At 41.7% G+C, this 22,608-nt stretch overlaps 2 protein-coding genes across 3 annotated transcripts in view; both read right to left on the bottom strand.

Moving 5' to 3' along the window:
* The window catches only part of LOC310679727 (complement factor H-related protein 5-like), a 50,507-nt gene extending 28,177 nt beyond the window's left edge, over positions 1 to 22,330 (bottom strand). The window contains exon 1 of the mRNA XM_083445348.1: positions 22,173 to 22,330. Coding sequence (XP_083301474.1) covers positions 22,173 to 22,236 — 64 coding nt within the window. The 5' untranslated portion in view covers positions 22,237 to 22,330. The remainder of the gene's footprint in view (positions 1 to 22,172) is intronic.
* LOC310679704 (complement factor H-like) overlaps positions 1 to 22,350 on the bottom strand; it is a 36,770-nt gene extending 14,420 nt beyond the window's left edge. The window contains exons 1-11 of one of the 2 annotated variants that reach the window (XM_083445289.1): positions 21,989 to 22,350; positions 20,118 to 20,433; positions 16,962 to 17,132; positions 15,589 to 15,762; positions 14,667 to 14,867; positions 11,374 to 11,556; positions 8,882 to 9,058; positions 7,690 to 7,863; positions 6,542 to 6,724; positions 5,291 to 5,470; positions 2,671 to 2,841 (exon numbers count right to left, since the gene is read on the bottom strand). In XM_083445289.1, coding sequence (XP_083301415.1) covers positions 2,671 to 2,841; positions 5,291 to 5,470; positions 6,542 to 6,724; positions 7,690 to 7,863; positions 8,882 to 9,058; positions 11,374 to 11,556; positions 14,667 to 14,867; positions 15,589 to 15,762; positions 16,962 to 17,132; positions 20,118 to 20,304 — 1,801 coding nt within the window. In that variant the 5' untranslated portion in view covers positions 20,305 to 20,433; positions 21,989 to 22,350. The remainder of the gene's footprint in view (positions 1 to 2,670; positions 2,842 to 5,290; positions 5,471 to 6,541; positions 6,725 to 7,689; positions 7,864 to 8,881; positions 9,059 to 11,373; positions 11,557 to 14,666; positions 14,868 to 15,588; positions 15,763 to 16,961; positions 17,133 to 20,117; positions 20,434 to 21,988) is intronic. The other variant, XM_083445288.1, reaches the window with a different exon arrangement.
* Positions 22,351 to 22,608: the final 258 nt, after the last annotated feature.

Here is a 22,608-nt window from a genome sequence, read left to right as displayed (position 1 = left end):
TTATAACCAATGCCTAACCGCAACCTTACAAGTTGTGACGAACTGCTAAGTAGTAGGCAAAAACCAAATGGCACCAGCCAATCAGCCAAATGGACCAAATTCCTACTAGGACCCTGCCCCAACGGCAGACGACCCCATGACAGGCATAGCAAGGTCAAATCAGGGCGGGCAGGCGGGTGATCCGATGCACTCAGCGAAAGGGAAAGCAAAAGCTGAGTGCCCCAATATTTAAAGCCTTTGGTCCCACCCACCAGTTTGCTACATGCAATTTGCCCCAGCAACCCAGCCATCCAATCATTGCCCCAGGCCATCATCATTTTACCTGCCTGGCAACAGAGGGTTGGCCTGGCAGACCCCACCGCAACACGTGCTCTCATTTTAGGGAGAACACGCTTTACGAAGTGAGGCAGGGAAGAAAGAAATTTGGAGGCTTATAGTATTGCTTTGATATCTGTTATTTTATTAATATGTGCACTGCAGATGGGAGAGTGGTTAGGTACCTAGACACCCTAAGTAGGTTTACCAATAAGTTTTTTCCAGTTAAGTGAGTCAGTGGGGGTTATTCTCATAAAAATGCACTTAGGATTTCAGCTACACTTTCCATTCCGTAGTTCAGGGGTTGTCAACCTGGTCTCTACCGCCCACTATTGGGCATTTCAGGATTCTAGGTGGGCGGTAGGGGGTTCTACAGCACAAACTGAATCCTCCTCCCATCGAGCACTGGTGGGCGGTAAGGGAATTTTACCATCAAGAAAGATGCATTAGTGGGCAGTAGGTATAAAAAGGTTAACTACTCCTGCCTTAGTTATTTCAAACCATAGCGGCAGGTCGTAAGACTACTTAGGTCAGTACTATGAATAGTATCTTTCATGGAATGCAGGATTCTATCTTCTCCTTTTATGCCCAATTATAGGTTGCCAACGAAATATGTGGGGTGCAATGCCATTGTCTTGAAAGTTGGAGAATGGAGGAGTTATTTGCAGCCAAGCGGTCTTCTTCAGGCATTCAAGTTCTGTATGCAAAATGAAGGCATGTGTAAGGAGGGGGGTGGCAACTCCCTCCTTCCTCTATGCATGTTCACTGAATGCCTGAACAGAGTTTGCCCGCCCAAAACGGCTTCAGCCCAGTATACCTGAAGGAGTGTCTCCATTCCCATCCTTCAGCCTGGACACTGAGGCCTTCTTCTCCAAGGGCCTTCTGGTGGTTCCCTCACTGCGAGAAGTGAGATTACAGGGAACCAGGCAGAAGGTCTTCTTGGTAGTGGCGTTCGGACTATGGAAGGCCCTCCCATCAGATGTCAAGGAAATAAATAGCTATCTGATTTTTAGAAGACATCTGAAGGCAGCCCTGTTTAGGGAAGTTTTTAATGTTTGATATTTTATCGTCTTTTTAATATTCTCTTGGAAGTTGCCTAGAGTGGCTAGGGAAACCCAGCCAGATGGGCAGGGTAAAAACAAGAAATTTATTTATTTATTATTCTGCCTGGGTATGCAAAGAAGAGTGGGATAAACAGTCAATCAATCAATCAGATCACATCATATATTTTGCTTCATCAGCTGTGTAGGGGACAACAGGGAAGAGTGTAAGACACTTGGTTGCTACTTATGGCATCAGCTGCCATTCGTGTTACATCTAATTCCTGCCATTCTATTGCAGCGGCTCCCAAACTTATTAGAGAGAAATTCACCATGGAGCACTATCTCCACCCTTATACCAAAGAAAAATATTTATTTATTTTCCTTTCCAATCTCTTCGTAGAGCACTTGGAGATGCTTTGTGGAGCACCGAGTGCTCCATGGAGCAGAGTTTGGGAACCACTGATCTATTGAATAAGCATATTTATTACCTCACAAGTGCATTACTATTTATAAAAAAAGGTAAAGGACCCCTAGATGGGTTGCGGCACTCATCTTGCTTTCAGGCCAAGGGAGCCAGTGTTTGTCCACAGACAGCTTTCCGGGTCATGTGGCCAGCATGATTAAACCACTTCTGGCACAATAAAACACCGTGACAGAAACCAGAGCGCACGGAAACGCCGTTTACCTTCCCGCCACAGCAGTACCTATTTATCTACTTGCACTGGCGTGCTTTTGAACTGCTAGGTTGGCAGGAGCTGGGCAGAGCAACGGGAGCTTACCCCATTGCAGCAAGCCCAAGAGGCTCAGTGGTTTAGACCACAGCAACACCCACATTCTTGGTTTGAAGGTTTGAATCCCATTAAATAAGAACATAAGAAGAGCTTGATGGGTCAATGGCCCTTCTAGGCCAGCGTTCTGTTCTTCAAGTGGGCAGCAAATGTCTGTTGGAGACCTACAAGCCTGATCTGAGTGTAAGAGCAGTCTCCCTTCCTGTGATTTGCAGCAACTGGTATACGCAAAGCATAGGCATCAATGGCCTTCTCCATGAATTTCTCCAGTCCTCTTTTTAAGCCATCTAACTTGGTGGCTATCAATGTCTTCTGTATGAGTAGGTTCCAAAGTTTAACTGTGTCCTTAGAATAATTTGAGAGAGGAATTGCCATTTTGAGGCCACATTGTCATTTATATTTTCTAGTTTCTTTTCATTTTTAAAAAGTTATGCTTCTTTAGATTATAAATCACACACACCACCCTCAATTCTCTGACTTCTTGAAAACAAAAAAGGGAAATATGGAAGGAAGATCATACTAACCTAAACAGCGCGGTGGGGTTTGCCACTTTCCATTGTCACATTTTATTTTTTGTGGCCCTTGAAGAAAGAAGTTCTCCTGACACCTGAAGCTTATCTCCTCACCACTCTTATAGTTTCTCGTATCAGTTATGTCAATGGCATTGGGAAGCTGAGGTGGTGGTGGACAGAATGCTTTAATAAAGAAATAAAAGTCCATTAGAATTCAATGATATAAAGTTATGCAAGGAAACTATGAAAAGTGAGCATCTAGTCAAACCTCATTATCCCTTGAATGGATTCAATGTTGCAATGAGTTAGTTGCATTGGTCTTGAACCAAAGAGCTGCCTGGTAAAACCTGCAAGAGAAGCAGAACTTCTCCAGTTTAGTTCCAGTGAGACCCCCATGTTGCCTCATCAGGCTCTCCAAAACTCAGTGCAGGTGAGGTGTCTGTCTACAGAAGTGTGGAGAGTTGCTGCCGCTCCTGAAATTTATATTTGCATGCTACCCTTCCTCTATTGCAGTGTTTAAACCTGCATATGGTTCAGTTCAGCTTTGCATGCTTCTTGTGGTATACCAAAAAGGTTCTTGATTGCAACCTAAATCTGACATGTGAACTCAACCCAGATTTTACTATTATAAAGCTACCGGAAGGTCACTGTTGATAAAGTAGCAAGATAGGCCACCCAATCCAGTTTTATGTGTTTCTGAATCCTGGGCACCACAGTTGAGTTGACCTCCAGGGATGGTGCTCTCAGACAGGGATGCAGAAGGGAAAATGTACCCTGTGCCTCTATTTGCAAGAACCAACAGCCTGTAGTGACTGCTTTGCAAGCTGCTAATTCTGTCCTTGGGTCGAATGATTGCCTTTCCCATGTGGCAGCAATGCTTCTGCTCCTGAAGTGGATAAACTAATATCCTGATCTCACACCAGCCGAGTACATAAGGCATGCAGAATTCATGCAATCTTAAAGGAAGCTTTATGTGATCTTTCCAAGGGAGATGAGTCTAGCCTACCCAGGAAGGCACTCCTGAACAGGTCTGTCCCACTCTTGCTTCCAGTGGCCACATCTGTCACTCAAGTTGAGAAACCATGCATTTGTATATAGCATGCAAAACTGTGCCTATGCATTCTGGCTCAGGTGACCATTTTCCATTAACACATTTTGTTTTATGCTGATTGGAACCACAGGTGTAGGTTACAACACTGTTGTGCATAAACCTTTTCTCCAGAGAAGCATATGGTACAAACTCTGCATTCTGTGGACGTCTACATTTTGCTGCAACATCTAACAATTCAAATATTGTTTAAGTAAAGTTGTTTGTTAGCAAGTCACAATCAAATGGAGTTAATCAACTAGAAAATCTCACTGGTATTTTTCATGCACATCTATTTTCCAATACGCCTTTCAGTCTTTATTGCAGTCAATCCTTGCAGCAGTTTTGGAGGAGAAACCATAATTATTGCCATTTTTTATAGGGCAGCTGAGGTGAAGAAGTAGTAACAGACTTGATTAAGACCACAAAGTATGTCTGTGGCAGAGGTCTCCTGGCAGTAGGTCTAATTTCCCGTCCAATGGATCACAAGCATATAATTGCTTATGTTAATAAATGACAATTAAATATGAAAAGTGTCTATATAAATATGAGTTGCATTTATTTGTAATTTGTAATTTGCTTGACACTCAGCTCTATTTCTCCTTTACATCTCCAGGTGAGGCAGTGGAAGTGTTGGACCAGTGTCTTGCCTTGGTAATGGACTGGATGAGAACCAACAAACTGAAGCTCAATCCAGATAAGACTGAGCTACTGTTAGTGGGTGGTTTCCTAGACCAGATAGGTGGGAGGTCACCTGCTCTTGATGGGGTTACACTTCCTCTGAAGGAGCAGGGTTGTAGCTTGGGGGTACTCCTGGATCCTTTGCTGTCGCTCGAGGCTCAGGTAGCCCAGAGTGCCTTCCATCAGCTTCAGCTGGTGGCCCAGCTACTCCCCTATCTGGACAGGGATAGCCTAACTACTCTTGTTTATGCTCTGGTAACCTCAAGGGTAGATTACGGCAATGCGTTATATGTAGGGCTGCCTCTGAAGATGGTTTGGAAACATCAGCTGGTGCAGAATTCAGTGGCCAGGCTGCTCACTGGAGCAAGGCTGTTTGAGCATATTACACCAATCCTGGTCCGACTGCACTGGCTACCAATTAGTTTCCGGGCTCAATTCAAAGTGCTGGTTTTGACCTATAAAGCCTTAAATGGCTCAGGACCACAATACCTCTTTCCCTATGAACCTACCTAAGATCATCTTCTGAGGCCCTCCTTTATGTGCCTCCTCCTCGAGAGGTCCAGAGGGTGACAACACAACAATGGGCCTTCTCTGCAGTGGCTCCCTGTCTGTGGAATGCTCTCCCCAGGGAAGTTTGCCTGGCGCCTTAATTATACACTGTTAAGGCACCAGGCAAAAACGTTCCTTTTTAACCAGGCCTTTTGTTGATCTAATTTACCCTTCTGGTTTTTTTTGGGGGGGGGGGCTATTGGCTTGTTGTTTCTGTTTTTATTATGTATTTTGTGGTTTTATATCTTGATTTTATTCTGAGACTCCTGGGTGTAGGGTGGTATATAAATTCAATAAACAATAATAATAGCTTACCAATACATAATGGTAACTCCCACTGCCCATGCAGACACACAGCTTCTTTAGTTCCAGCAATGAAAAAGCCTCCATTACATTCATATGCCACAGTTTCGCCATGCAGATATCTATCTGTGTCAACACTGACAGGGCGTCCATTTCTAATATTTGGAGGTACTTCACAAGCTCTGGGTTCCTCTGTTGAAAACAGAAGGAAATGATGTGAAACAAAACAGGAGTTCTTTATTTTCTTAAAACTATAATCTCAGTCCCCAGTCGTTTTGGCTGCTCATTCTCTTCAGCCTCTCCTACACACCAGATAAAAAATGCCAAGGGCAGCTTGTCAGGACTGGTCGTTGTCCTCTTCAGATCACCACACAAACGCTTCTTGTTCTTTTATAAAACTTTTTATTGCGTATTAACAAAACAATCTTATAAACGGTTCTTAAATATTATTCCTCAGAGTCACTTATTTCAGATACCTTCTGAGCTCTGCTTCTCCGTGACCAGCCACCCTCAAAATGGCGAAGGCGCATTTCCCTTCGCTTTCCCGCTCTTTTTTCTAACCTCCTGGCTAGAGCTGGCCTGTATCTCCCCTCCTCCGAATCTGAGCTAGAACTGAACCCTTGCCTTTCCTGGGAACAGCCAGTCCCTCCCTGTTGTTCCTCTTGCTCCCTTCTATTAGATTCACTGCTCTCTTTCCCCCCTTGGCGAATGCTTTCTCCCTCTGAGAAACTGGAAACTTCTAACTCTTCCCTGACACAGCTCTTCATTTTTCAGCTCATCAGGATATATTGCAGAAGCAGAATGAAGAGGCAGACTTTGATATTATTATGGCTTGTATGATTTTAACTTCATTCTTAATAACTGAGCATTGATTTGTTGTTATTTTTCTCTGTTCCATTTTGATCTTATTTCCAGTCCCAAGCATTGGAAACTTAAGGCTGGAATTTAGAAATGGCTTATTTTATACCACATTTGGGTAAACATAGCATTTCAATGATAAAGCAAAGCATGAAGACACTTAAGATGGTCTGATTCTGCTTCATATGGAGACATCAAATGTTACGCTCCACTTTCCCTTCAGCAGACCTTTTTCTTCTCCAGCTACTTGGGAAACTTCTGGGACAGAAAATTCCAGCATGTAAATAGAAAAGAAATCCTAGTGGAATATATGCACATGGTGGGCTTTGCAGAGTTAACAAAAACAGTTTTATCTGCACATAGCATTTGCTCTGTGAACATGCCTTAGTTGCACCTGTAATTTACCTTTGCAGAGTGGTAAAGATGTCCACCATCCATCCAAACACTCAATCAACTTTGATCCAGTCATTGTAAATCCAGAATTACACCTGTATTCCACCTTTTCTCCGTGTTCATATTCTTCCTGAAGGTCACCGCTAATACTGCCATCCGAAATGCTGGGGGGTGGCTGACAAGGATCGACTTGTGCTGGAAGTAAGAGAGCATCGCTTCAGTCTTGTATCTGTTGACTCAAAATAAGTCTAGACAGCACATCCTTCCACATAGAATTTTCACAATTATGAAATGATGTTGGATGCGCTGAGTTCCAGCCCGTTGTGTGGAATGGATGGTGTCATTGATGTGGGAAAGACTCAAATGATCAGCACTACTCATGTAGCTCCTAGTTTCACCCATTACCCACAACTGCGTAGAGGAAGCCAGGGGGAAATGGTTGCCATGTTGCTGAATACCCGCCCCCCCTCCAGCTACAAATAGGCAGGGATGCTCACACAGGGCCATTCTGGGGTTACTCCTGCTTTACATAATTTTGCTTATACACATGGTAGCAAGGAATGTAACCCCTGCATATGATGAAATTTACCTGTATCAAATGGGACTATATAATGGGGTATATTGCGTGTATAACATACCATATTTTCCCATATAATTTTGTGTTTCATTTCATTTCATTTCAGGCATTTTCTTTCTCTTTCAAAACTCAGCAATGCAGAGACAGCTTGGACATAACTGGCTGGTAGATGCAATTTGCAGGCAATGTGAGCAAATCTCAATCAGGTTGGAACCAGCAAATTCCCTACATAAATCTGTTAAAAACAGATTCTTCCTCCATTGCTATACATGGAGCTGCCTTTATTTATATGTAATCCAAACTCCAGCACCCCATTGTGCAGATTCGAACCCCCGACCTTCCAATTAGCAAGCCCAAGAGGCTTAGTGGTTGAGACCACAGCGCCATCGACATCACCTCCTTCCCATACTCCATTGACCACACAACACTAAACAAAATGTATATATGTATGCACTAGCCAGTGAAATCTTCCCCAGTAAGACTTGGGAGAAACATTACTAAAAAAGGCTGCCAGGAAATTTTTAAGAGTAACAAGTGCACTGATATTTACTTTTTGTATAAGCTATGGGAAAAAAATGCATACCTTTACATGTTGGGGGCTGTGGAGACCATCCAAAATGATAACACTGGGCAGAGTCAGGCCCAACTCTTTTGTAGTTTCCATGGCAGGAAAATTTCACCACGTCTCCGTGCTGATATTGGTTCTTTCTAGGGTCAACTAGCCCATTCTCCAGAAGGAAACCATCACAATGTATTGCTAAAGGAAATGTTGAGCAAAGCAGATTGAATATAATTAAGTGCATTTCAAAACAAACATGCCTGAAATTAAACTGCTGAGCAAAATGTTTGCAAATGTTCATCAAACTTATTGCAGGTTTGCATAACCTCTGACCCCCTGGGAGTGGAGACCAATAAATCTTTAACAAGACAGCATGCCATGTTTCTCACCTATTGGGTGAGTTCACATTCTTCATACCTTCAAAATTTCCATGCCTGAAAATCTCTCAAGAAGAAGTCAAATTCTATTTTCTCACAACAACAACAACAACAACAACAACTGGCACACTCAGGTGAGTTGCTGGTGCTACTCTTAATCTAGAAGATGGTGTGAATTCTTTGAACAACCTGAGCTTGGATATATTCCATTAACTTTTTGTTTTCCTGTTGTTTTTTCTTCATTCTTTACATTCCAGGTGAAGGATTCTTATCAGTCTGCCTGGATGGAGGAACCACTGCAAAAAGGTGCTTCAGTTGGGGTATTTTATTCTCAGATGTTTTCTACGAACTCTGAGCAAGCCAAACACAGAGCAATTTGCCTGACTCCTATATGTAGCAATTTCATCTACAGAATCAGATTGCTAAAAATCCAGCTTCATATCTTACTTTATTACATCCGAGATGAGTACATATATTCTTACTGATCATTATTAATTAGATCACTGATGTATGCCAACTTGAGGTATTTTAGTTATGTAAAATCATTAGGAATCACTGGGAGAAAATTACTTGAAGAAAATAAAGGATATTGCTGGTTATAGCAATATCTGAAGAGAAACCAGAGTATTGCTGGTTATGACATACTAGATAATCCTAAAGTGCATATCTAGGATAATTGGAGGCCTTGCTTCTGAAAGATTATAAACTAGTGGCCTGTGTAAGTAACCGCATAGAAAACATCAGTGAAACAAACCTTGTTTGATTGACAAAGGCTGTGTTATATAATTATATCAAGGCTGTGTTATTATATAATTAAACAATGATAAATTATAACTTACGTAGACATTCAGGATTTGGACTCCACCCATCCTTTGTGCATACTGCATGGTCACCTGTGGCCTTTTTAATAGTTTCAAACCCATCTTTACATTTGAAGTGAAGTATTTCTTCATACAAGAAAACCGATTGACTTGTGTTAAAGATTTCATTATTTTGAGTTGGCACTTGGCATGTCTCTGAGGAAATAAAGAATGAATTTTGTTTATGATCAGTTTTATAGTATCAGTTTACATGCTCTAAAATCTTGCTACTTCAGACTCCATGAACATACGTGTGAAATTAAGATTTTTTTGCCCCAGTATGCATCACTTTACAGTTGTTTAAATTGAATTGCCTTTGCCATTCTACCACCAATTCACTCAGTTTGGAGAGTCCCATTTGGAGCTCTTCACGGTCTCTTTTTGTTACAATGACCATGAACAATTTAGTATCACCAGCTTCCCTGGCCATTTCACTGCTCACCTCTAACTCTAGATTGTCTATGAGCTAGTTAAAAGGAACAGGTCCCATTACTGATTCTTCGGGACTTCACTTTCTGAATCCCTTCATTCAGAGAACTGTCCATTTCTTGCTTCCTGCTGGTTAACCAATTCCTGGTTCATAAAGGAACTTCACCTCTTATTTCATGACTGCCAAGCTTATTTAGGAGTCTTTGGTGAGATACCTTGTCAGAAGCTTTTTCAAAGTCCAAGGGGTCAACCAGGTCACCACCATTCATGTGTGCCTGCTAACACACTCAAAGAACTCTACTAAGTAGGTGAGACAGGATTTGCCCTTACAGCAGCCAGGCTGTTTCTACTTCAGCAAGATTTCTTTTTCTATATGGTTGATTATTTTATTTTTCACAATACTTTCCACAAATTTCCCCAGAACAGGCATTAAGCAAGCAGAATAGAAATTAAGCAACTGTAACCTCGTACCTACGGGACCGCCTCTCCTGGTATGCCCCGCAGAGGACCTTAAGGTCCACAAATAACAACACTTTGGAGGTCCCAAGCCTCTAGGTGCTTAGATTGGTCTCAACTAAGGCCAGGGCCTTTTCAGTACTGGCCCCGACTTGGTGGAATGCTCTATCACAAGAGACTAGGGCCCTGCGGGACTTGACATCTTTCTACAGGGCCTGTAAGACAGAGCTGTTCCGCCTGGCTTTTAGTTTGGACTCATTCTGACCCTTATGTTTCCCTCCCCTTCTGTTTTTGATTTATGGGCTACTATTAAAATGAGGCTGCATTTTAAATTGTATTTTAACCTGTATTTTAATAAACTGTTTTTTTGTTTGTTGGTTTGCCCCCCCCCCCCCCATGTTTTATTGTAATTTTATTGATGTTAGCCACCATGGGCCCGGCTCTGGCTGGGGAGGACGGGGTATAAATACAAATTATTATTATTATTATTATTATTATTATTACTTCCATGCTCTCTCTGGATCCCATTTTAAAAACTGGAGATACATTGGCTATTTTCCAGACCTCATTATGAAGGCTAATCTGAGGGACAAGTTACATTTTGTAGCTAAATGGACAGCAATTTCACATTTGAGTTCCTTGACTACTGTAAGATGGATTTGCCAGTTTGCATTTCATCAATGAGGCCTAGAACTTTGTCTCTCATCAATTGATTAGCAAGAAAACAACTTCTTGTTGTTAGTTTGAGTCTCCTGCTGTTATGTAGCTCAGGTTTCAGAGAGACTTTAAGGTTCATTCCACAGCCTGTCAGAAGTCCAACCCTTTGAGTACAAATATTAAACAAGTTCTTCCAGGCTCAGCTCCATCTACCATATGTTTGACAAATACCCAGACTGCTTGTGATTGCTTCACCCAGTGAAGAGGGGACGTTCAGAAGAGATAGGTGCTGCAAAGGCCTCTTTCCTCTGCTACTCATTACATATCCCCAAGACCTACATTGGCTCCCAGTATGTTTCCGAGCACAATTCAAAGTGTTGGTGCTGACCTTTAAAGCCCTAAACGGCCTCGGTCCAGTACATCTGAAGGAGCGTCTCCACCCCCATCGTTCTACCCGGACACTGAGGTCCAGCACCGAGAGCCTTCTGGTGGTTCCCTCACTGCGAGAAGCCAAGTTACAGGGAACCAGGCAGAGGGCCTTCTCAGTAGTGGCACCCTCCCTGTGGAACGCCCTCCCACCAGATGTCAAAGAGAACAACAACTACCAGACTTTTAGAAGACATCTGAAGGCAGCCCTGTTTAGGGAAGCTTTTAATGTTTGATGTATTACAGTATTTTAATATTATTTTGGAACCCGCCCAGAGTGGCTGGGGAAGCCCAGCCAGATGGGCGGGGTATAAATAATAAATTATTATTATTATTATTAAATCAACATGGGATTTGCAAACATGCACACCCTTAAGCTTTCCTATAACTGTGAGAAGTCCAAGAAAATAATAATAATGTACTGGTTGTTCACAGCAGGACAGGGCAGGCTCCAGGTTCTCAGGTTCTATATTGTCAAATTGGATTCCATAAATAACACTTACTTTTTATGTTACAATGTGGAGTAGGTGACCAGCCATTTTTGGTGCACACGGCCTTAGCTTGTTGATTTATAGGATCATATCCAACCTCACAAGAATACGAAATTTCATCACCTTCTATGAACTTCTGCGAAGTATGGGCATTGAATTTACCATGTGCAAGCAGTCTAGGAATATCACATTTTTCTAAAAGCAAAAAAATAAAAATAAAAAGGTTGCATCATTGATTGACATATATTTTGGCAATTGAAATTTTATTTTCAAGATAGATGGTGCATTACTCAAGAGACTTGGTTTAAAGTTTTCCTATATGCTTTTGCAACATAGACACACAATGTGATTCATAAAATAGTTTTTTTATGGACCCCTTCATGTGTTGAAAGAATCTTTAGGAGTCAAAGTGACACACCACTTTTTTCTCTTTTAACAACCTTTCCTAGCTGCTTAAATATGAATTGATCCAATTCATATTTGAAGGTGAATCTGTATTTGAAAATGAATGTTATTTGCCTTCGCAAAACAATTCAGAAACCAAAACACAGACATCCTTCGAAATTCTCACTTTTTTTGCAATGCAGTTCTCTGGCCAACTGATGTGTAGAAAGGTGCATACACTAGGGTACTGTTTGGATTAAAATACATACCTATTTGGAAAACAGCATACAAAAATGCATTATGTAGGGGGAAATGGCTTTGCAAAAATGTGTACGTTAGGCAAATTTCCATACAATATTAGCCAACATTTGCAGACAATTTGTCACTACAGTGGTGCCCCGCAAGACGAATGCCTCGCAAGACGGAAAACCTGCAAGACGAAAGGGTTTTCCGTTTGCAGAGGCGCTTCGCAAGACGAATTTCCCTATGGGGTTGCTTCGCAAGACGAAAATTGACGAAAAAATTTGAATTTTTTTTCCACTCCAAAACCCCTTTTTCTGAAGCGCTAAGCTGCTAAAAGCATTTTAGCAGCAAAACCGCTAATCCCTTAAGCCTTAAAAAGCCATTTTTAGCCCTTAAATTGTCAATGGTGCTAATAGCGCTAATCCGTCAATGGGCTTGCTTCGCAAGACGAAAAACCGCAAGACGAAAAGACTCGTGGAACGGATTCTTTTCGTCTTGCGAGGCACCACTGTATATGTGTGTGTGTGAGAGAGAGAGTGTACACACCCACCCACCCACACCCACCCACCAATAAACTGATGCGGAAATGTGGAGAAATGAATTTAACATTGGAAAAATTAGAAACTCAAAGAAACTAAAACTCTCCCCCCCCCCCACCCCGGAATAAAACTTTATTTAGAGCTCAACAATAACAAAGGGAGGGGGGGAGCCACAGTAGTTGCAACATCATATAATTACATTTAACCAGTTTTAACGTTTTAACATTTTATAAATACTAATAAAGAAATTATACAACATCACTTTTAACTTACTGAGGTTTTCATAATACACTTTTCTCTCTTTATCTTTTTCTTAACGTATCAAAAAAGGGAAGACCAAGAAAGGAAACACAAAAAGGAAAAGAGAAAGAGAAGAAGAAGAAGAGGCGGGTGGGGGGAGAAGGGAAGGGGGGGGAGAAAAGAGGAAGAAGAAAGCAAAACAAAACAAACATATTTAACTTCCGATTAGACTCATTGTATTATTATTTCTACAATTTTTTCACACACATTTCCAAGTTATTATATTTCTTTCTTTGTTTCCGTCAGATATCAAAAGACCTTATATTTGTTGTTTTACAAGGTTCATTCTATTTCTGCCAAGAGATATTTGTTATTGTAATACTTTTCCAAATACTCTTTAAAGATTTTCCATTCTTTCTGTACTTTCTGTTTTGGATACCCTCTAATTCTCCCTGTCATCATGGCCATTTGTAGATATTCTATCATCTGGGCCTGACACTCCTTTATCGAAGGTATTTTGTCACTTTTCCAGTTTTTTTGCCATCCTGGCTGAGATCCTGGCTGCTACTGGATCCTTGCCATTTCAACAGTACAGTCATATGCCAAAGGGAAGAAGAGGCGAGCAATCTATTTCATCTCTGTGGGTCTCCAGCAAGGGCAGGATCCTGTAGCGTACTTTTTGAGATCCTGGCTGCTACTGTTGTATACATAAAAAGTGGTCTATTTTCTTTTTTGATTTCTGGTGACATTATTCCCAGGAGAAAGGTTCAAAGAAACTAAAACTAACAGATTACCCAGGAAGGGGTGTCACATCATAAAGCACTATGGCCACCAGCTACTTATTACACCAAACTTCAGCGGTTAGATTTCTTGTTAAAGGAAAAAGTGCACCATGGAACCCCTTCAAATACCATTATAACTATTATTTTTTATACTTAAAGTACAGTGGTACCCCGCAGACGAATGCCTCGGAAGACGAAAAACTCGCAAGACGAAAGGGTTTTTCGTTTTCTGAGGTGCTTCGCAAGACGGATTTTCCTAAGGGCTTGCTTCGCTAGACGAAATGGCCCTGCCTCTTGTGTCATGGCGACGGTCACTGCACGCACGCTCGCTCGCTTCCCCGCTCCTCCAGCTCCCTCCCACCTTCCAGCTGACGGTTAGTGCCTCGCGCAGCTGCCCACCCCCCTCGCGCGCTCCCCTCAGAGAGCCGTTGCCGCCAGCGCCTCTCTCTCCCTGGAGTCGCGCTCCTGGGCCCCGCCGCCCTCCAGCAGCCGCGTCGCACGGTGGCCACAATGCACGGGTGAGCTTGAGGTACCGGCTGTGGCAGCTGTCCTGCTTCTCCCCGCCCCTCCCCGCCGTTGTCAGTGTTTAAATGCAGTGGTGCTTCGCATAACGAAAAAACTCACAGAACGAATTAATTTCGTCTTGCGAGGCACCACTGTATAGGCTTATTTTTAAGATTTTGTCTTAAAACATTACACAGGCATTTGACAGAAGGGGCTTACAATGTACTTGTGTGGCGATCACAAGGATGAGAGATTAAGATGATCCAACCCACCCCTACATCCATAGCCACCTGCCCAAATGCCAAGATCTTCCACTGATATCAGGGGGTGGTGATCACACAGAAAGCCTTTCCATCAACCCCCCCCCCCCTTATTTATGGAACACAATCGCCACTACCAAATGGGTCTACCTGGTACTCAGCTTATTATATTTTTGGTGCCATATGAAGACATTTTCATATTAAATTTTAAAGTTTTCCACTCTGACTACTCACTGTTTAGCCACGTTACACATATTCCTTCCACATCTTTCAGAATAGGCATATTTTGTGTTTGCACATGGCCGTTTCCATTTCTGATCAAAGTTGAGAATGCAAGGAAAATGTTAACTTACTGAAGCATTTTGGTTCTGGACTCCAGCTGAATTCAGTGCATGAACTTCTACCCCATGCTTCTTTATTTATTGGTAGAAAACCATCATGGCAACGATAGCCAAGTGTTTGTCCCACCCTTTTTGGAAAATAGTAGTCTGGCCAGCGTTCGTAGAAATCAGATAGTTGTCCATTCTCAATCCAAATATAGTCACAGTTATTTGCTTTGGAGAAGATAAGAAAAAGGTTAAGCGAAACATAAATAAATCAGGAAGTTCCACTTGCCTGGCTGGTTTAATGGAGGTTGCACATTTGGCTCAAGTGTATTAGTGTCTGAATATTATCTGGGTTTCCCTCTTTGGTCTGTGTATGAAAACAGAAATAGATGACTGTGGCAGAAGATGCAGGTGGTCCCCAGACCCACGTTTGCTGCCAGGAACAGTCAGAGCTGGGGAAAGACAGTTTGCTGGGGCTTGAAGACCACAGTCTTCTCCAGCCCAAAGATAAGCTTTTGGCCCTTAGAACAAGGACATAGGGTAATGGTGCAGGGAACTCTGATATTTTAGCAAGCATTGAAATCAAATCTTTGCAAAAAGCTCGAGCCTATGCAGACATTCAGTCGGATGTGCCTGCATCCCTATTTCATCCGATATATTTGTGAATGACGGCAATAAAACTTTGTACTTGGGAACAACATTTCAGTGGGCAAAAATCTGAGCCCTTACTCTGACTGTGAATAACCCAGCCTCCATCCAAGGGACCCCATGTGCCTCCATGCACAGCCCCTGACCTCCAGTAATAGAGTGATAGGTAGAGGTTCATGGCTCTCCCTGTACACACACCTCAACTATCATCATGATGAGCATATAATTCATAAACTACAAAGTTGGATGCATTGAATGCAAGTTGTTCATGTTTTGAAACTGCAAAGAGAAAGCTACTTACAAATACATTTCGGAGTAGGAAGCCACCCTGTCTCTGTACACATGGAAGGGAATTTGCGGTTCCGAAGCTTATAGCCAGAGTCACACCGTGTTTCAATTATCTCTTGATAGTGATAGTGACTCTGCTTAGGATAGTAGTCGCCATTTTCTACTTGGGGTGGGGAGCAGACAATTTCTATGGAGGAATACAAGGAGGACACTTGGTCAGCAACAGATCAAGCAACAAACTCTTTCCCTGGCTAGATATAATTCAGTACATCAGTATGAGAACGTATTTATTATGTGTTAAAAACAAACTTCAAAGCGGTTTACAAAAGAATACTAAATTTTTCAATAAGTTAGAAAAGCAATAATTTTAAAGACCAAAATCTTAATAAGGAATGGGGGAAATTTACAATCTATCTTAAAAACCATTGTAAACAGCTAAAATCATTAGTCAGGTTGGACTAACACTTTCAGTTTAATGGTGAATTTTAGACATAATGGAGATGCAAAAAATTTGGATTATTATAAAAGATCCAGGAGGAAATGACTAACAATAGGACCCACAACGGGGATGAGGGAAGTCCAGGAGATTCTGTGGAATCTTGTTTCTATATTGTATGTTGATATGTTATTGTAAAATTTAATTTGAAAAACCCAAATAAAGAAAGTAAAAAATAATAATAATAACTTTCAAAAAGATAAAATAACAGTAAAATAAGAACAGATTAAAATTCACATCTAAACATCTTAGCAAAAGATTGCAAAACCAGAATCAGCGGAACTTGCTAAAGAAAATTTACTTGATTAGCAATATGTATTTTGTTGAAAAGGAACAAAAGTTGAAAAGGAACAAAAGCACATGTATTCTGTTCTTGGATCACCGAATTATTAGCCCCTTTAAATTAATATAAGCACAGTGCTGCAACATGCCACTGCCATTCTAGATCTTCCTCTCTTCCCTTTCTGCTGTCATAGATCTTTCTTGTGAACCACCCTGAAACCTCTGGATTATTGGGTGGTATATATATAAATAATAATAATAATAATAATAATAATAATAATAATAATAATAATAATAGGTGCCTTTCCGGACACCACTGTAGAAGGAGCATTCCCTCCTATATGCAAGATGTGAGTGATGAGTAAATAAATACCAGTATAAAACACAAAATGGCATAGTTTTAAAGGTGTAAAAATCATTGTCCTGATTCACCAAGGACAACGTTCTGATCTATTTTAAATCATCTAATTCAATCCACTTGACTAAAATTGCAGTCTTGTGCACAATTCCCTCAGAGAGTTGTGGAACAGAGTGGGCTTACTTCAAAGTAAGCATGCACAGGGTTACACTGAAACGACGACAGCTCTAGGAACTGGAAACATACGAACCTATGCACGCAAGTCTTGAACTCCACCCATTCCGAGTGCATTTAGCATCCGATATCTCAGCACGCTTGTACCCAAGAGAACATGAGAAGTCAAGTCTGTCCCCCTCTTTGTAAAGTTCCTTTGGGTTTAGTATAGATCCATGATCGATGTTTTCTCCTTGGCAAGTAATTTCTGTGGCAAAATACAAACAAAATTTCCGTATTAGGAAACGAGGTGTTAACTTGCAACAAAAAGAAATGTAATGCAATGTTTCTAAAAAGTTCCTTCCATGAACACTTCACTGTATTTCCATTTCTAAGGTGCCAGAAGTCAGAAGGAGTTGCGTAATCATGCACGAGAGCAGGATAAATGCAGGACTGAAGTCATAATTCTCATTGAGGAAGGAACTAGATTCAAGTCCAGTGACATAAAATATTTTCAACAGCTTCCATATGTTTCCTAGGTGTCAGTTGTGGCTGGCTGGCTGGTGTGGGTGGTTTGGCACTGCTCACCTGGGCTACCCAATGTCGTACATTGCTGCCAACTACCAAGAGTGGGGGGCAAGGCAGTGGGGAGTTGTGACACAGGTGCAGTGGCAGAGTCAATTCAGCACTCCTGTCACTGCCACTGCCACTGCACTGTGCTGAACTCCTCACTGCCTTGACCTTCCCCTTTCTCTAACTTGCAGTGATGCCAGGAGAGCAATGCTCCCCTACCGGCGACTGCAACAAGGGTTACTGCCTCCCTATCATCCTGAGCATTTCCCTTGAGCATTGTGACTCGTTTCCTCGAAAAGTGAATGCCTATGTCATAGAAGCACAACAAAGGAAGTGAGCCGTGGCAACCTTGCCTATCCTTCCCTGCTGGAATTGTGCTTGCCCTCATTGCCTAAGGATTTTGGATGCGTGAAAATGCCTTGCTCTATACTGGATTGCTTCTGTGCCTGGCCACAATCCAATATTTGGCCATTCATTAGCCCTGGTGAGAACAAAAACGGCCTTTCCAAAAACACTGTCTCTACAAGCCGGCATCTGGAAAGGCTAGTTGCCCAGGTTTGAACATGATACTCTGGATGGCAGAGGTACTCTATCCAATTTGCACAAAGCACTCATCTCTTACTTTTTCACTCAGCACCAATGTGCTCAAGCAGCTTCTTAAACTACCTGTGACAGGAAGCTTCAAATACCCTACCTCATTTTTGGAAATGGCTTGCCTGTTGTGTCAAGTAACATCCCCCCACCTTTTAAGGAAATAAAGCATTTAAGAGTGCCCCCATTATTCAATCTTCATTCAGTCTTTATGGGACCTCATCAAAATTGCTCCAGCCCGGTTCAGCTTTCCCCTCACCTTTTTCTCTACCTTTTACCCTTGCCTCAATGAACTGAGAAGGTTCAGGAGAATTCAAGTTGCTTGCTTTGGGAACCACACCATGTCAGGCTCAAAGGAACCTATGCATGTACAAAATCCTTTTAATTTACATGTCAGGGTTGTTCCATGAAATCTAGGTCTTTATTACAGTGTGCCAGATTCCTAGCAATTGGGAGAACAAAGGGTGTTGGATCTCAAGACTAAGAGTCTGCCTCTCCTTATCTGAACTTCTGAGATTGGATATAGGCTCTCTGTGCTTAAAAACACTGGGAAAACTGCCGAGCCATCCAAGAGTAACAAAGCTATTTCTCAAATTTCAAAGTCATGCCATCCCTCTGCTTCTCCCCAAAATGGGTGGCTTCCTGAGTCATTTCCACATGGACGCTGTACCTCTACTCCCTTTTTTATATATATATATAAATTTATTAGATTTTTATAGTTATAAAGAGAAAAACAATGAAAAAAAGACAATACATGAATTCAACAAACAATACATCGACAATAAAAGGAAAAAAAACAATACAACAACACAACATAAGAAAAAAAAGGACAAAAACACACATCCAAATTTTTATATCCAATTCTTTCATTAGCTTATTTCCTCGACTTCCTCGCACCTCCCTTTTTTGTATTCTAGTTCAAATTATCTAGTTCAACAAATCCTTTCCCTCTTCTTCAATTTTTGTTCTATAATTTATCTTAACACAATTTAACTTTCAATTTTCCAATTTAAAACATTAACACTTAATATTCATATAATTCTTAATAACCTTCTGCTAAAACCATATAACTTCATTCCAAGAACGCTGTACCTCTACTCCCAGCTGCTAGACAAGTTGGTTATCTCTTGAGCAACCCCTGACTGCTCCACCTTCAAGATTAAGCCAACATGGAAATCTTCCAGTTTCTCTGATTGATACTAACACAGCTGCAGTTAATACAGGAGGGCCTCAAAGAGTGACTTTAAAGAAATCTCTGCTCCTTAGGAATGTTGAGGAAAGAGCAACAATAAACACAACCCCAATTAACTCCATACTAGAGGAAATTCAAGTAATAACAAACAGTATTCAAGATTCGATGTGTGACCTCAACAAGCCTAGGACAAACCCCCATGAACCTGCTAATGTGGGCAGCAGGAATACGAATAATGATAGGTCTGGGAAAGAGGAGATACTGGCCTTTCTACAGGAGGAATCCCCAGTAAGGGACTCACCCAACCAAGAAAGGCGTTTGCAGACCAAGGGACTGGATCCAACTATACGCCGAATCAACATGTATGACACTATAGATATTTTCATCCCCACCTCTGTCCATGGAACAGTCTTTGCCCACAGTTATGGAGGAGAAGCAAGCAAGATCAGAAACTACACAGATGTCTGGGGGATTGTCTGAACTTGAACACATGGAAGAAGTGGAATGGAGAGACAAGTGTCACTGGAGAGGAATATGAGAAAATGCACCTATTATGTGGTCATTGTTTCAACAAGGGATGAGGGGTGTGGAGTTCAGACAAAGGTTTCACTGAAGACATGAGTTCTGAAGAAGTTGGAAAGAGAAACCGCTGGTCATCATGCATGCTGATTTTAATTTCAGGAATTGAGTTATGAAGCCCACATAACCATTGCAGGGCAACAGAACATCACATTTTCAGAAGCAGGAAAAAAAGATTTAGAAGGACAAACTAAGGGAGCAAACATAACACAAAACAGCCTGATGGGAACTTGGTGTATTCTTTAACCAGTGATTATTGAGATTCTTCAAGCAATATATAATTTTTGTTATTTTAAAAATAATGCCATATTGAATTACCTTCACATTCAGGATACACAATTGCTTCTCCATTGCACTGGATTACAAAAGCAGACGGGGAATAATTTGCTGCAGGAGCATGCCCTGGTTTACAGGCAAGCTCAACAGAAGTACCACGTTGTACATATAAGTTTTGAAAATGATGCTCATCCGATTGCCCAACCACCTCAACTTTCTTGCTTTCCATTTCAGCCAATGAGATTGCACAGGGCTCTGTGATGAGAAAGAAAATAGATTCTGTTCATGAAGGCAACCAGAGTATGTATTTGCCATATTGGAAAACTTAAACAAAAAGGAAGATTTTATATACATCAGTCTTGGGAACACAAGTCAACTTTTTTGACATACCATTGCATTTGGAAAAAGCAACAAATTCTCTCTCTCTCTCTCTCTCTCTCACACACACACACACACACACACCCGAGGGTGCTCTCGAACTGCTAGGTTGGCAGGCGCTGGGACCGAACGACGGGAGCACACCCCACCGCGGGGATTCGAACCGTCGACCTTTCGATTGGCAAGTCCTAGGTGCTGAGGCTTTAACCCACAGCGCCTCCCGCGTAGTACAGTTACCAAAGGTCAAAAATAAAGGACTTTGAAATTCCTTTGTTCAAATCAGGCATGTTGAGATGGAGTATTTTTCTCTCTCTTGAGATACAGTGGTACCTCTGGTTATGAACTTAATTCGTTCTGGAGGTTCGTTCTTAACCTGAAACCATTCTTAACCTGAGGTACCACTTTAGCTAATGGGGCCTCCCACTGCCTCCGCATGCCACTGTGAAATTTCTGTTCTCATCCTGAGGTAAAGTTCTTAACCCGAGGTACTACTTCCGGGTTAGCAGGGTCTGTAACCCAAAGTGTTTGTAACCCAAGGTGTTTGTAACCCGAGGTACCACTGTATTTGAAACAGAGGAAATGCCAGTTCCAACTCAGATGCAATAGCTGTGGAGGACTGCATTGAGGAGGAATGGTGGGAGCCTCCTCCTCCTCTCCGCCCCCCGCTCCTGATCCAGATCCTGAATTTTCCCAGGAGGACAGTATAGATTGGGAACAGTGGTTTGCAGAGGGGCATAGTTCAGAAGGCAGAAGCTGGGATATACTAGATGGTGAACACCTAGGAGAAGAAACACTGGAAGGGAGAGGGTTAACAGATTCACAGTCTCTAGACAGCATTCCTCCACCACCCTCCCCAAAGCTAGAAGGGCTCAGAAAGTCACAGAACAGAAAGCACAGAGGGGACAAGCTCAGATTACGAGACGTAGAAGTTACTTATGTTCATAGGGACCGAAGGGGGTGGGCTATTTAATTGGGAGCACCGCTATCACTAGGAGATGGGTTCTTGGTTCTCTTGCTGTGATTACTAAAGTTTCTAACTAGTAAGAAGAATCCTTTTCCTTTGTTCTGCTTATCTACAGCCACAGGGGAGGAAGCCAATTCCCTGAAGCCTGACAGTAAATGAATAAAGCTGTACTTTGAAACCAAACACAAGTCAAATATTTCCCATTATTCATTTATTTTAAATAATCTGATGCTATCATATTAATGTTATGTTAACGTTTAGATGTTATTTAATATTTATCTGTTATAGCCTTATAGTTTTTGAACTAACTATAACTAGTAAAACACATTTTGAAGGTTGGAACTCTGAAAGACACATTAAAAATGTGTTAAATAAATGCATCCTAAATCCAATATTTTTCAAAACAACCGTCTATATTGGTAATCTTCAAGTATAAGCATTTATAAGGCTGAAATGCTCTACCATTAACAATATCATCATCATCATCATCATCATTCATTATTTGTACCCTGCCCATCTGGCTGGGTTTCCCCAGCCACTCTGGGTGGCTTTCAACATAGATTAAAAATACATTAAAATGTCACACATTAAAAACTTCCCCAAACAGGGCTGCCTTCAGATGTCTTCTAAATGTCAGATAGCTGTTTATCCCTTGGACATCTGATGCGAGGGCATTTACAAGTTGATATATTAATAAAATCATTACCGCTAAGTATACTGTTGAGCTTTGCATACATTAAAAAGTGTGGGCTCACCATTTTGGGAAGTACAGCATGTCCACAGAAGAAATGGAAGAACGGAGACCAGCCAGCTTTCCATAGTGTTGCTTGTTGCTCTGGACCACAGGATACTCACTTTCTACAACTAAGTTTTCTAATGACTGTCCTTGCAAAAAAAATCACTGGTGGTTCATGGCTCTGTGCCATGAAAGGAATTGGGAAGATTACCGGAATGGAGAGGATTACTGGAATGGGGAGCATGAACTTTGAAACCAACAAGGAGTGCTTGCAAAAGATTTGCATTTGGCACAGCACTTGGTGTGGTGATGGCAGCTAGGCAGAAGAGCAACAAACCTTTCTTACCAAGTTGCAAACTCCTGAGAAAGCCCTTTTAGCTGTCCTCTAACAGCAATGTGCACTACTAGGAAGGGCCAGCTGAGCCCCACCAGTGGCAGAGAAGCAGCACCAGCAC

Source organism: Podarcis tiliguerta, assembly GCF_965153285.1.
Source record: "Podarcis tiliguerta genome assembly, chromosome: 6".
Taxonomy (NCBI): Eukaryota; Metazoa; Chordata; class Lepidosauria; order Squamata; family Lacertidae; genus Podarcis; species Podarcis tiliguerta.
Note: the sequence above shows the minus strand (reverse complement) of the source record. Positions and strands in the feature narration are given on the sequence as shown.